At 41.7% G+C, this 15,723-nt stretch overlaps 1 protein-coding gene across 1 annotated transcript; it reads right to left on the bottom strand.

The window, feature by feature from the left end:
* Positions 1-1,380: 1,380 nt before the first annotated feature.
* slc35g2b (solute carrier family 35 member G2b) lies at positions 1,381-4,429 on the bottom strand. Its single transcript, XM_070853194.1, has 2 exons — positions 4,298-4,429; positions 1,381-3,063 (listed from the first exon to the last, which is right to left on the bottom strand). Exons 1-2 carry the CDS (start codon positions 4,328-4,330, stop codon positions 1,786-1,788), a joined length of 1,311 nt encoding a protein of 436 aa, XP_070709295.1. The 5' UTR covers positions 4,331-4,429; the 3' UTR covers positions 1,381-1,785.
* Between the last annotated feature and the right edge of the window lie 11,294 nt (positions 4,430-15,723).

Raw genomic sequence — 15,723 nt, 5'->3', positions numbered from 1 at the left:
GGCCTCCTCTACATGTATTCTGCTTTCTGCACCCAAATCCCCCATCTCAAAACAAAACTGATACAGCACAAATAGGAGCTGAACCTACGTTATCTCCGTTTATTCATCTCTCTAGTTTGAAAAATAAACTTCAGCTACTGATCATGGTGTTTAAAAAGAAAATGTCACATGACAGGCAGAGTGTGTTTTCAAAGTCAAAGACTCTGCAACATCATTATGTGTTTATGATGGTGGCTCTTTAACTTTTGGTCATAAATGAAAGGAGCTCGTAGTTTAACCGCAAATTTATTCACCATAACACTGATGGTAGATTGTCATCAAACAGAATGATCTGACTTCAGCCACACTTCTGCTGTATGTGTGTGCGTGTGTGTGTGTGTGGTTTTAACCACATTTCCCATTGCAATAGAAAGCATGTTAAACATTCAATAGTGTCATAAATGTAGAACACGTTATTAGGTGATGTGCTGTGTGTAGTCAGCAACAAATATGTCCAATAACTCTGCTCCATGTATCTGCTCACTAAATTAAAAGGGTTTGGAGGAAGTGTTTTCTATCAGGTGTTTAAATTGTTTAATGCTATTTAACCACTGCATTCACCACAAATTACTTCATAATATACTGTAATAAAATATTACTACGGCTAACTGTGACTGGGTAATGAAGTGGATTGTGAATGCCACCTACTGGGCTGTTATTGTAACATCCATGTTGTTTCAGTTTTGAACAGCAACGGGTAACATGTCGTCTTTCATACGCTCTGCATCATCATTATGTCTTTATTTCATTCCATCACTGTTGCTTTGCCTCAGGGCGGGTGGGTCGCAGAGACTGACAGCCTCGGCTTGGTTTTCTCACAGAGAAAGGAAACACTGCCTGAATCGTCCACTACGGAAAAAGAAGATGGTCTCACGTTGTTAAAGGGGACTTTAATTCAATACAGTGCACCTGCCTCTGGGCATTAGTTTGATATGCGTATGAAAGTAAACAGAAGCAGCATCTAGGGATGTAATCACTAGTGTTACATATCAAGCAGCTGCTGGGGCCAGAACATACATGAGAGGCTGTGAGAAAGCACTGGAGGTGAAGTTTAATGCACAAAATATAGCTGTGAGAAAATAGTGTATGGAAGAATACAGATTGCTAGTTTTCCTGTGCACAAAATATTGTTTGATCTCCCAGAAACTTGAACAATCTACTTGTAAATCTATAGTACACTAATAATCCCAGTTATATTGTATACGATAGTCACTACATCCTCCTCTAAAATGACATTTTATTTGAAGAAATTACACAGTGACAGATTAAGGCTAAGAAAAGCAATACCAGTTATTTTATGAAACGTGGGTGGTAATTATTTTTATTCTGTATGAACGGTTTCTGGGCTGACATTTACACAGTGTGACAAGTGTGGCAGTGTGACAACAGAGGGACACCTTGTTGATGTTAAGGTGCATATCATTGAAAAGATTGTCTGACACTGACACTCACAACAAGACCAGATTCAATATGGTTTAAATTGTTAGAGCAAAAATAAATCACACTTTTTTTGAGCTGACATTTTGGTCTTTGACATAATTTGACATCAAAGCAGTACTATCGGGGGGGAAATGGTCACCGTATTACATTTGTCTTTTATTTCACACACAAATATTAAGACATTGGTTACACAACTGGCACCCTTCCAACAACACAACAATACAAAATCATCAGATGAAGATCCAGACATTCTTTAAATTGCACAACCAAGCAACATTGTAAACAAATAGACTGACATATCAAAACTCATTTGATGGGCGAGTCTAGGATCTCTTGATAATCCTGCCGAATGGCCCTGCTCACCCTGTACAGCTTGACTCCCGTCAGCGTGAACACACTGACCATGATGACCAGGCCTCCGATGACATCATAGACAGACGGGATCATCCTCAGGACGATGAGCTGGAGGAACATGGCAACCACGATCTCTAGGTGCTGCACGGTGCTAACTAAGGCTGGATGGAACTTGTTTAGAGCATAGTAGACTCCGAGGAACGCCACGGTGGAGCAGATACAGATCCCAATTAAATAGCCCCAGGTCTCCCCATCCAGCGGAATGATGGGCTCCTGCATGATAAACATGGTGGAGGCACCCCACACCGTGCCCGTCCAGCCGAAGGTAAAGAGTGCCGTCCACATGCTGACGCGCTCCTTGATGGCTCTGTAGACGATCATAGAGAGGGCAGCAGTCAAGCCGGCCATCACTGTCATTGTGTAGCCAAAGGCCTCCTTCCAAAACCCCAGCCTGGACTTCTCCTCATCTGCTACGTTTGGCACCATGACCAGGCACAGACCGAACACGCTTCCCACCACTGTGACCACATCTGTGTAGCCCAGCCTCTCATCCAGCAACAGGAAGGCCAGTATTGCACTGAAAACTGTGGTGGAGGCACGCCACATGATGGTGCCATTACTGGGCGGTACTATGGCAAAAGAGGTGTAGGCGCAGGTGATTGAGATTACGTTGCACACGCCATAGAAGAAGAGACGCAGCCTGTAGCCCTTGGGGCCAAAGGGGGCCTCGTGGTAATAGAAGACCACCAGGATGGACAGCACTTGGATCACGGAGCGGATGAAGAGCAGCTCGAGGGAGGGCACTTTAGAGCGGTCGGCTGCTAAACGAGTAATCAGTGCCACACATCCATGAGCCACCGCTGCTCCAAACAAGGCCATCCAGGTCACCCTGGAGGCCAACACATTCGCCTCACCGAAGCTGGCCAGCTGGCCCCCGACCCCCTTGTCCTTTTGCACGTTTGGAGGCTTAGGCTGGGTCTCCATGGTTCCAAAGAAAGTCCTACCACCTTTGCTGTCTGATACCAGTCTCTTTCCCACATTAGCTTCTGCAAAGGCGCCAAAGTCCTCAAAAGAGGGCGCGTCGTCGTACCCCTCATCGCCAGGCTGGGGGAAGTGAGTGGCATATTTCACTGTCACCGTGTCCGGGTGAATCTTAACCCGCTTTTTTGATCCGTACTGCAGTGAGGATGAAGATACATCCATGTTTCTTTGTGCGTCAGAAGGGGTAATCTGAAAAATGGAATAAAAACCATTCCAGTGTTAATTGTGCTAAAATAATACTTATTATTGCCTTGTGATCTGAATTTGCCTCCCTAATGATCAAAACAGAGCTTTTCTGAAACTGAGAGAAATGTTTGCATAATTCATCACTTGCTTTCTCAGTATCCACCCCTCACACCCACACATGCACACACACACACACACACACACACACACACACATAACACACACACTCACGCTCACACACATGCATGCACACGGACAAGGCACACACTTATCGCCCCTGTCTCACTTACCTTTTTACTCTGCCTAGCCTTACACTTGCGTTGTGTTATCCCATGCAGGCTCATATAAGCCAAGCAGCAAACATTCTGAGCCTGATGCAGTCTGATGGGGATGAAATTACATAACAGGAAAGCACAGAGGGGACGATACATGAATGTGGGCCACTTAGGAGATGAATGGAGTTGCACACCATAAATTAACATACCCTGGAAAAAGGACAGTGTGAAAGGGTTAGACGGTGCTGAATCGTTTGAATTAATCCCTTCAGTCATGAGAGATATCTGATCTTTTGAGCACCAATGGGATTTGGTTTGAGGGTGAGATTACCAAATGTTGTTATAAAATCAACTAATTTTATTTTGAAATAAAGAAAAGCCTGAGAGCAAAAACTACTGATACAGAATATTTTCAAAAATCTTAATCCCACCACATTCAATACAGTCAGTTCCTTAAAACACAGCATGAATCAAAGCCACAAGGGGGCAGATTGATACTCTTATTCACCCTCTCTCCTCCTACAAGCGGTCGCTCTTCCTTTTTGGCACATAGCCTACATCATTACAACTTCATCCTGAATAATAAACGATTCTAATAATCACGGGATAACACTGTAAAAGGAGACGTTTGATCTTTTTGGAGTCCGAAGAGACACGTAAAAGCGACGCTGTGAGCACTTGAAGCCAATTTACGGATGGCTCAATATCATAAACTGACAAAACGGGTCAAAAATATCATTTTCAGAAATATGAGAGAGAAAAATCGACACAAAAATCATATTTTTTCCTTCAAAATTACTATTTAGATTGATACATGCAGGATGTTGCCATTATGTGTGTTTTATGCTATAAACTGATAAAAATGCAAAGACCGTGAATTTGCGGGCTTTCTGTAAAATCAGAATCCTCGCACATTGATGCGTTTGCATTGTGGTATTAAATGAGTGCGGCAAATGTCTTACCTTTTGGTCTTTGAATAGTTCCTCCTGGTGCATAAACCCGGGCTTGTATCATAAATGAAGACCTCCTTTGATTTCTTGATCCTCACATATGGTCAGCTGAAACTGCCATTTCTCCATCTTCCCCTGCGAGCGGAGCGCCTCCTGAAGCTGTGCGCCGCTTATCTGCTCCCCACGCTGTCGATGGACGCCGCTTCTGCCTCTGCTTCTGCTGCTTCTGCTGCTGCTGCTGAAGCTGAAACTGCTGTTGCTGAGGGTGATGATGATGATGGTGGTGATGATGATGAAGCTGAAGCGAGGGGGTGGTGGGGGAAGCAACTGTCACTGTCACAGCCAGTGGTTTCTCCTCCTCCTCCTCTTTCTCCCTAAGACTGCTCCCCACTTAGTCCCTCTCAAATTCGTCATCTCTCAGGAGGGAAAAAGGATGTGCGTCGGCTAGTCATCATCATCATCATCATCATCATGTTCATGAGATTAAAACCCATCTACTTTAAGAGGATTTTTCTGGATCTGAATTAATGATGCTGTGAAGGAAACAGAACAACCTTGTTCTTCTTTTGCTCCTCATCCTCAACATGCTGGATGAAAAGGCCTTTTTTTTTTTTTTTTAATTTGGTGTCAAGCTTGAAGCGACTGGGATTCCCATAATCCTCTCCGGGATGCTCTCATTAGCTCCAAAAGGACTCCCATGGGACTGCTGGTCTTGTGTGCAGTACTCATTTCACTGCTTGTCCCCGCCAGCCCAAGAACAATAAATCCCTGTCTGTCTGTCTGTCTGTCTGTCTGTCAAGAGATCACTTTAACCGTCACTTTCATACGCTATATGCAGTGATCCATTTTAGGAAAAGAAGCCAAATGTGCTGGACGCTGATGCAAAACCACCCCAGATGAAAGTAAAGCGGGGTGGCACATGTTGATGAAAGGCAGGCAGGCATTTAAAGTCACTTCAAGATGGGGGAAGTTGAAAGCACTAAAATTAGATTGTTGAGATTAGCCTGCGGCCAATGCAACAGGAACCCCAGCTGGTAACAGATCATAGGGCCGCTGCCTGTGTAACATGACTGAGGTTTTAATTGATGCAGAGCACCACGGCAGGTGATTTGTGATACTGTGGCAATTAAGTCTGTGTCAACATTTACAATAAGTTATTTACAGTTGCCATAAATCAGACTATGAACTTATAGGGATATAACTGACTTATAATAGGTGCAATAATTACACATTATAATAGAGTAATGCCACATTACATAGTTTAAGTGACTGTTTAAGTACATGATGAGCATTTTAGAATTACTGGCATATAACCACCTGGGCATGTCATATTTATGTGTTATTCTGAATATCCATAAAAACATCACTGAGTATTGCTCAGTTTTTCTTAATCTAAAGGTGATGCATCACAAAAACTCACAAAACCGGTTGCTACAACTGAGATGTCAAAGAATGTGTCCAGAACTGTTGCATTAAAGGAACAGGAATAGTTTGGAAATTCTCTCATTTGCTTTCACACTCATGTCTGCCTGTTGAATATAATGCTGCAGCTAGGACACGGTTAGCTTAGCATAAAGGCTGAATTCTGTGGGAAACAGCTAGCCTGGCTGTGTCAAAAGGTTTAAAAGAGTCAGCTAATCAGCAGGTAATATCTCATTAGCGTGGACGGAGGCTCCCCCAACCTTCCAGTCTTTATGCTAAGCTAAGCTAGCCTTCGTAACTACTGCACAGACACCAGAGTGGTGTCAATCTTCACATCTAACTCTTGGCAAGAAAGCGACCAGACACGTTTTTTCAAAATGTGAAACTTGAAAATCTTTTCATAGGTTTATTGGCTGTGAGCTTCTGTTGTGCTTTTTGAAGTCTTTGTATGTTTTCCCACTGAAACTATTTTTCCAATGACTTCTGAGATGTGTATGAAGCTATAAGTGCTTAAGCCTCCAGTGTGTGTATGTGTGGGTGAGAAAATAACAGCATAAACTCACCATAAGCTCATTGAAGCACAATGAAACTGGGAAGCAATAGCGTCATGCCTTCTCACTTTACCATCCGGGGTGCATAATCTCGCCATAAGAAATTCATGGATGGCTTTTAAGACTACCTTTAAGAAAAAATGTGATTGCTGAAGAGGAGTTCAAGGAAGTAAAATGCTGGAGATTTTTTTTACTCTCACTTAACAGGGGAATGAATCTGCTCTATTAAACGTCTCCAGGGATAGAGACACTTTAAGCTTTCCTAATCCTGAATACAGTAATTCTATGTCAGGCAGCTTTAGCAGAGGCTTCACAGGCAGATGCTTTCCTTAAAATGGAGGTATATTGATTGTATTGCATATCAGCTTGTAGGGAAAGTGCTGGTCCTTTGCAATCTTTTTACATATAAGTAGCTTTCAAAAATTGCCTGAGCTCATCAGCTAAATGTGAGGACAAGGACAATTTAAAACAGATGTGAGCGCATAATTATGATTAATTGCTAGCGATAGTGGGTTAGTTTGTTATTGTGCCCTGTAGTGCAGCAAGCTTCAATGCAACCTCGACTGATAATTTGAGTTTGTGACAAATATGCACAGGAACTACGATGGGCTAATTAGTGGCAAAATCTCAAGTCATGTGCATAAGTTAATAGTTTTTCTACAAGGAATCACACTTCTGCACTGATTGGAACAATGCAATAGAAATGAAAAGGCAGAGGCCAGAAATGGAGCTCCACGGGTCGTCTAATTAATTTTGTTTCAGAGATTGTCATGTTTGAAAAAAGAAAAAAACAATTGAAAATTAGAAGGGACATCCTCTCTAATGATTTCTTGATCTCAGGGACCTCACACAGTAACTCAAACTGTGCACTTTCACTAGGTTGACATTTCAAGCATTTTCATTTTGGTATCTGCGAGCTGTTTTCTTGCTTTCACACATTTTAGTGGTGGCTGAACCTTCGCAGCCAAATTACTCAAAGGATCACAGTCTTTAATCCTCTTTACTTCATTTTCTTGCAGTGAGTTGTTCTCTACTGAAAATGGAATTTTGTATTACCCCTACTAGCCTCTTAGTGAGCATGTTGGAGAAAGGATGGCCTTGAGGTGTGTCTTGTATTGATCACTTGTGTTTTTTTCCCTGCTTTTTCCCCCTAAAAGGCTTTCACTAAGAACATGTGGCCCATTTATCATCCGTCTGGGGGTTAGGCCATCTGTCATTGATTAAGCAGTTATATCTCCGTTTTAATGGGTGGAGACCAGAGCACAGCAAAGTACCATCTCTTCTATTGGTACACTGAGTGACGGGCTTATACGGCAATTTAAGGATTTGGAGAATGGGCAAGGTGGGAGAAGGATTCCACTGACATGGAGCAAATAAAGTGGAATAAATGGAAAATGGAGGCTTAAATAGGCAATTTGTGCGTGAAAGAATAGATGTGGCTCTTGTTTTGTTCACCTTTGGAGCTAAAACTAAGTACCACAGTGAATATGATCAAGCATGCCAGACAATTCTCCTGTTAACCAACAAGAACAGTGCTAAATAGCTAAATTCATATGTGAGTGCACAACATCTACCAATTTATAAACACATTAACAATTATTTCAGCTTGTGTATCTGCTGTTTCTCCAGATAAGCTGGAGGCTGTAAGACTTTCATTGTCTGAGAGAACACACTGTTAATGTTCGCCCAGCTCTCATGGACCAGCCAACTTCTTCCAGCATAATGCTACCTACAAACATTGCTCTGAGAATAGGTCATCCCCGCTGGCAAGCTATCCGCGCTTTTATTTGTCTCTCTGTTTGCTCAACCCCAAACCAAATAACGCCTCAAACATCCATGAATCATAAATGGGCCAACTCAGCAGTTTGTTCTAAATCTAGCCTTTTTAATAATGTATGAGCAGAGGAGGATTCCTACTTTTGTAAAAAAAAAAAAAAGGAGCCTCCTCTCTGGTTTTGATTTGGTTCTTCCACCCCGAACTGTCATCGGTCATTACAATAGTTTCAGTATCACAAAGGCTCAAAGTGTGACGAAAAAATAAAGTCTTATCTCACATAAGTATCACTAATACAACAGGGGAAGACAACACATGGAGGAGCTAATTGACCACATGGCGCATCCATTAGAATCTGACAAGACAATAATGAGGGAGCACATACGTAGACATGACTCTGAATTTCAATTCAATAAGATGAAAAGTTGTGCTTTTAAATAACATCATCGTGCTCAAATATCTGATAAATCTTCTATTTCTTACACTTACCCAAAAACAGCAATCCAATTAGATTGCTATAATTAGAAGAAAGAAGTTCAGACTTTTTCAACATCTTCTTAACACTCAAACTTGTACTAACTGTAACAGAAACACACTTTTTTTTTTCGCTTACTGTGATATTATCAGCTCCTCAGAGCAGCCGAGGCCAAGCATAATTGGATCCTGAATCTCCAGCAGCTGTCGATTTTTTTTCCTTTTTTGTTTTAGCTCGTTTGCAGTGAGACTTTGCTGCGAACTCTTAATAACTCAATACTCAGCAAAGCTTATCAATGCTTTCTGAGGGAATTTCAATTCAGTGAACCACTTGGGAGGAATATGGCGGGGTCTGTTATTAACTTTCAGATGTCTCGCAGCCAGCTTGTGGCGGTACCTTGAGACTTTGATTAGCATGATTAAATGTGAGCAGCAGATGTGTCACTTTAAGATTTGCCTAATTTATTTTCTGTGTGAAACTGGCCTGAGGATAGTTGTGTCATTCAATGTGTGTGTTTCCTCCTAAGAGAGTTCAATTTTTAGTGTTAGTATGTTTGGCTGCGTACAAACACCAACGCATCTGATGCGGATACCGGGTGTATACGTATGATACTTTCATCATGCTGGCATTAGGGCCATACCTCTTTGGACAGAGGTGGTTTGATATCAGTCCAATTGTTGTAGTACCACAAAATAATAAGGAGGGTTCACAATATATGTTATATCTCTGCAAAAAAAACTTCTAAACTGAATTATGTGGGATAGTGTTGGAAAAATTTGATATGTTAAAGGTAAAAATGTGAATTCAGCTAAAGGAAAAGATGCATCACTGGGTGGAAATGAATCTAGCAGGTGAGACTTTGCCTGTAGTCACGATTTGGTGCCGCACACTGTCTTCATCACCTTTTCGCATGTGTGAGACTTGAGTTGAAAGGGGTCTGGTGGTATGTCGTGCTCAGTGACATTTTCAGGTGAGGTACTGCATCCTGGAATGATTAGTGAACTGTGTTGTTTGCTGTTGTGAGTGAGCTTGAAAAACCCAACTCAGTGGCATAGAAAGCATCATATGAGAGTATTCAAGTGGAGAAGTTGGGCACTGTTCCTCTGTGCCTGTTCAAGAGTGAATATTTCTGCTTTAAATTAAATGCCAGCACCTAAGAAACAGTTATATATGATATATCACACTTTGGTTAGGTTTAGGCACCAAGACGATATGATTGGATTTAGGGACAAAAATACATTGTTGGGGTTGTAAATGTTTGTGTCTCTGTCCATGGAGCACAGTCTAGCTTTCTGGTTGTTTGGAAAGGCTGGTACCCTGCATAGGGAGTGAAGCTCCATTGTCACAGTTACCAAGGTCACCGGTGATAGTCGGCTGTTCTCCGGACTGAAAGATGGACTGTTTTCTAAGGAGAATGTGTTGATGGTGACTCATACAATGCAATGGGGGTTGATGTTGATAGTGGCTTCTGGTTTAGAAACCAGAGAACCAATAGACTATTCACTGGTATGTGTATAATGACTTCACATTGACATACAGTCATTTTGGCATGCCTAGCAGGGATTAAAACACTGATCACGGAAAGCAAACTTCAGAATTGAGGCGGCATCAGGCAGTGTTCACACAAGGTTGATCATTTCTCGGTTCTCCTTAGCCAACAATAAATGTCAGTAAACCTTTCTGCTTAAGATATCAAAGCCTCTGGACAACATTTCTTTATAGCATGAGTTACCAGCTTCAACGAGGGTTTAGGAAAACATCATCCATCCATTCATCCATTGTCTGTACTGCTTATCCTTAGGTGTCGCAGGGGGGCTGGAGCCAATTGCAGCTCACATTGGGCGAGAGGCAGGGTACACCCTGGACAATAGCAGGGCTGCAAAACATCATGGTTTGGGTTAAGATAAGTATGTAAGTTACAGGAGTGAGGTTATGTTGAGTACACAACTTATTTCACATTATGTATATGACGTAAGTTAAGTGATTTAAATTGCATACGTGACATAAGTTAAGTATGTCGTCCCTATGCAGACTTTGTTGCTCTTGAAATTATGTCACATGACCACCACTGCCTACTGTGTGATATTGTTGAACCAGGAAATTACTGTGTCCACCACAGCAAGGGATCCTAATTGACTTTCCATTGGCATTGTTTCCATGGTGCTGGCACCACCACATACTTCAGTGTTGAGAGGTCCTGATCATTAAATGTATTTCCTTGAGATTAGCCTGGTTTTGTTATATCAGAGACCCTTAATTAGGCTGAACAAAATGCACTACAAATGAAATATCTTCTCCTCTATCTTAAAATAACATTGGATAGACCATCTGGAATAGAAACATCCAGTTTTGCCCCAGGTGCTTTAACCTTACATCTGAGTCTGTGGTTAAGACATGGCCAGTTCTGGTTTTGATTAGCCTGGTCCTCAACCCTTTTAGACGTCTTTAGCATATGAAGCTGAGCAGGGACAGCAGGCTTTGTGCGTGTAAATGTGTGTGTGCTTATCCATAATGCATGTGACGTTTTTCACTAGAATGTCCTTGTCTCTGCATCTGTCTGCTCATTAAACCGTCACATTTCCTCTGATCCCACATCACAAATAAACCCTCTGCTCAATTTAATACATTAACAATTATGCAAGTATCTGGATCATTATTCTGCCATGGATGATGCTTTATTGAAAGTCCTGTCTAAAGCTAGCTGAAAGAGAGGGATAACGACTGTAGACAGTATGAGCACAAGAGGTAGCTGTGTTGTGCTCATCAGAGTGCAGCAGCCACAAAAGCATGTTTTAAAGTCGGTGTGCATCCATCATGCTGTTATGGAGAGCACAGAGGATGCGTCAGCCAAATTATGAGGTGCAAAAGGGACCAAACTGTGACTGCATACATCACAGTTTCACTGTGTGAGAGAGTCCTGCAGGCTGTAGCTGCCGTAGAAACACAGAACGATAACAACACTCATCAAAGTGTTTTATGACAGCAGGTGCTGCAAATGCTGTGGCGCAATAGTGTACACCAATAACTCACACCTGCAGTTCAAATTAGATGCATCTACATCAGCAGTAGGCTCAGTAAAGTGTGTCTGTATCCAATACGCAAATCTGATGCCAGAAGAACCATGTAAACAGTCTGATGTCATTCAAATGATGCCAACCATTAAGCGCAACGGCCATCTTTCATTTTTGATGTCGGAGATTTAATTCAGCATCTGTTGAATCAATAGATACTGAATTAATTATCAATGTGTAGCCGTACATAAAACTAATGGCAAATGGCTTGTCACTCTTCTTTTTACACACAAGCACTGAAACAACGAGTATATTAATCAATTTTAAATTAACAATTTAAATAATCAATAGATTTAACAAGTCATTTTAAAGCGGTGAAATCAAAACAAGACATCAAACTGGGCTCTGGGGATTTCTTAGAATATTTTTGGACAATAAATGAATCAGATTATTATTTGATTAATCAAGAAATTCATTGGCAAAATTAATCGACATGATCGTTAGTTGCAAGCACAAGCATATCAGAGCTTTGGTGTGGTCCTTGGACATTTGGTCACTGACTCTAAGAAAGTTGCTCTCTCTGAAGTAAATGACTTGCAAACGGATTTGATGAGAACACATCAGACACTAGACAGCAGCCAGTTATTTAGTCACAGACATTATGATTAGTGGTTTTTATCTGATATATTTATGTCTGGTTGCTTCATCCAAAGGTGAGGGATGATGAGTCAGTGCTGACTGCTGACTCTTTTTCCAACTCATGATCACGTTGGACCATTTTGACCCAGATCTGACATTTAGCACATCGTTGGAGGATGAAGCAGCTCTAAACTTTTTGTTCAGATGTCATGAGTCACTTACAGAGGTCACAATCACCGGAGGGATAATATTCCTGCTATAAATGCGTGGTGGAGGGTAAAAATACAGGAGCATGATAGAGTGAAACAGGAAGCTGAAAAGATGAAGATGAATTTCCAAATTGTAAACTTTATTACTTAGTTTCTGCTTCCTAGCATAAACTCTGCCATCTAGCACTGACTTTTATATGTATTCATACTCCCTCTCTGTTCTGTATTCTGTTTGTTTGGTATGAGAAGTGAAATAGTAATATCACTGTATCATAGCCCTTGTACAAAGTCATGAAAGAGGAAAACGGATCAATAAGATATTCTGTTTTACACCTCAGCTGTCTCATGGAAAGTCCACTGAGGCATACACCACCGCCATCACCATCGCCGAGGGCCTGAGTAAAATCAATCTCAAACAGCAGCAAATGGGCATCAGATTGACTGCCACACCTGAGAATAAATGTATTTTACTGGACAGCAGAGCGAGGGAAGAAGACATGCAGTGTGTTATGATATGTTATGTCGATGCTGTGACAGCACTGTGATGCACAACAGTAATTATAGCCAAATCTGGGGGCCAAATTATTGGAGGAGCTGTTAATCATCATCATCTGCATCATAACAGGGTTGTCTAAAGATGGAGTAGTGGGAGGGGGGAAGGTCAGAGAGAAAGGAGATTTATTGGGGGAATTATGGGGTCTGGATTATGGAGTCAGTGGAGCCCCCATATGAAAGAGATTTAAATCTAATTCCTCCCATTCATCACTGTCTGCACGCTGCATTGCCACTCCATGAAAAGAGAATATATGTTGATATAGCTCAGACTTTTAAGACAAGCTGTTTTATGAGATGAAGCTTGTTGCCAATGCGTTATTTTGATTCCTTGAGCTTGCTTTATCTAAAATCTAAGTGATCGGTCTTGTGATATTGTACATTTTTCTTATTGTCAACAAATCACAAAAAGACCAAAAGCAACAAGAAATTGATCATATTAAAAAGAACTGCATGTGCAGCCAAGGTTTGATACAACTTATTACCCTCTCTATCACAGAGCTCCTTTGCTGTCCAAAAACTACTAATTAGACTAACAGGCTGTACTTTTGCACACTGGAGCTTTGAGTGGCATGCTAACATCAGTATGCTAACATGCGGAGCATGTGTACATGCATGTGCATGGAGCATGCGCACAAGCGTGTCCTGGCTAATCCACCACTATACTGAATGGGCATAAAATGATTTGTGGCTCTTCTAGAATTTCCAAATATTATCTGACCAAACTGAGCAAATTCTGATGGTGAAACGAGTTATTTCGCAGGGCTTAAGTCTCTCAAAAAATATATGTGCTGATTTCCAGATGCACAGTTTGGCCACAATGGAAAATGGGCTTCACAGCCTGGAGCACTTGGTAGGTGCTTGTTTCACCATCTTATATCGCATGCTAGCATGCTAAAATCTGACAGCACTAAACATGAAGTTCATGGAAATGTCATTAGTTTTGCAGGTTTTTGGTCATTTGTGAAAGTTTCGGAGGAACTAAAATTTTGACCTGACCCTCTGGAGACCATGAATGTCTGCTATCCAATAGTGGCCAAATAGAGATATTTCAGTCTGAACCAAAGTGGTGGACTGACCCACTCACAGACTGACTTACAGCCACACCTTGAGCATGGTTGCTGTAAATGGGAGGGGGGGCATGGATGAATTCACCCGTTGCAAAGTTATCACTTCTTTCATGGTTCCACCCTGGACAGTACTGTACAACACAGTAGTGCTGAGTGCTTGATCAAAATCTAATAAAAAGTTTGTAGCCTTCTTGAACAAGAAATCTCTGAATGAGAGCTGGCTATCCTATATGACCATATATCTTTAAAATCTCTAACATAGAGAGAACACGAGGCCAAATGAAAGCAGGTGAAAATAGAAAGATGGGTATCAGCAGCTGAGCAGGGCCTTGCAGGAGTGGGTGATGCTCTCCCCAGTGAATTATGAGACAGGGAGTGCGTAGTTTTCTGGTGGTCTGAAGCTGAACCTGCTTTATGAGTAGCCTCAGGAGGGGGGAAGGAAGAGTAGTAGAACCGAGTGGGGCTAGCTGCTCCTGTTGCTAGTGGTCTGCTGGCACAGACCTGGGAGGTGCAGGTGTCAACCTGTCAGCTGTTGTTTCTGTCACTCTCTCTCAGGCGCTTAGCTGGCGCACAGGAAGGTTTTGACAGGAAATCGAATATCCCCTTTTATGACATCGTGTTGAACACCTAGCCTACTTTGACCCAGCTTACTTGCTAACCAGGTCAACATGCGCATATAAGACCTGCTCTGTCTACGTCACTACGTCAGACTGCATATATGTGCACATGAGGAGACAGGCTTATCACTTCTGACAACCACAGCACTAGGCTATGAAAGCATATATATCTCTATGTTGTGAGGAAATATGAAAAACAGAAATGAGAGTAAGACAAATTTAAGCACTGATTTATCATTAAAGGAAAAAAAAAGAACATTTGGTGCAGTCACTTCCAACATCACTCTGCCCTGGTGCTGTAAACAGTCCCTGGGACACAAGATTAGATAAGATATTCCTTTATTAGTCCCACTACGGGGAAATTGAAATAAAATGGATCTTAATCCACACCTGAAAATAGTGAAAAATGCACTGTTTACCCCTGTTTGCTCAGCTGTTTCAAAATATGTGTATATATATTTGTACATATGTGTGTTTTAGAAGGCATGGTCATGGACAGGGTGTAGTACTTTTAATGGGATATGCTATGCAATAACATAAAAGTGCCAGACTCATCCTCTAAATGTGTCAAACAGAACAACTCTGCCTCTTTTCTCTATTAAGCTCCCATTTCCATGACTATTTGTCTCTCAGGGGAAAAAAAAGAGATGGATGTTGTATGCCATTTCTTCATTACCCCAGACTACACATATTCTCGATTCAGCTTTTAAATTCAACAAGACTTCTTGCATTTTCCATTACACCCTCGGAGTGCCTCCTTGAAATGCCCATCAACATGTTCTGTCAGTGCATTAGACCATGAGGCGGGGCAGTTTGTTTTGACTCTGGCTGATGGGGACGTTTTTTCCAAACGCTCCCTGTCGCCAGATACCACAGAATATTGATTCGAGCGATCAGGTCATCCCATTACATTTATCTCCGCAAACACAGTTGCCATGACGTGAAACCCGTTGCTAAGCTAATTTTGCATTTGTGGTGAAAAGGTTGACAAGAATCAGATAATCAGGAATGAGAAGAGGATGTAAAGTATGTGAGATAACAAAGCCAGTGCGAACAGCAACATTTCAATCAGGCATGTCAGGGATGCAGAAGCACAACATTCTGTAATAAAATACAGC

The sequence above is a fragment of the Pempheris klunzingeri genome, chromosome 21, assembly GCF_042242105.1.
Source record: "Pempheris klunzingeri isolate RE-2024b chromosome 21, fPemKlu1.hap1, whole genome shotgun sequence".
Lineage (NCBI taxonomy): Eukaryota > Metazoa > Chordata > Actinopteri > Acropomatiformes > Pempheridae > Pempheris > Pempheris klunzingeri.
Note: the sequence above shows the minus strand (reverse complement) of the source record. Positions and strands in the feature narration are given on the sequence as shown.

What these genes read in the sequence shown, in the direction of transcription:
- slc35g2b (XM_070853194.1), bottom strand. Translation starts at nt 4,330, where the DNA reads ATGCACCAGGAGGAACTATTCAAAGACCAAAAG. An exon ending in AACTATTCAAAGACCAAAAG is followed by an intron (nt 3,064 to 4,297) that starts GTAAGACATTTG and finishes TCCATTTTTCAG; the next exon opens with ATTACCCCTTCTGACGCACA.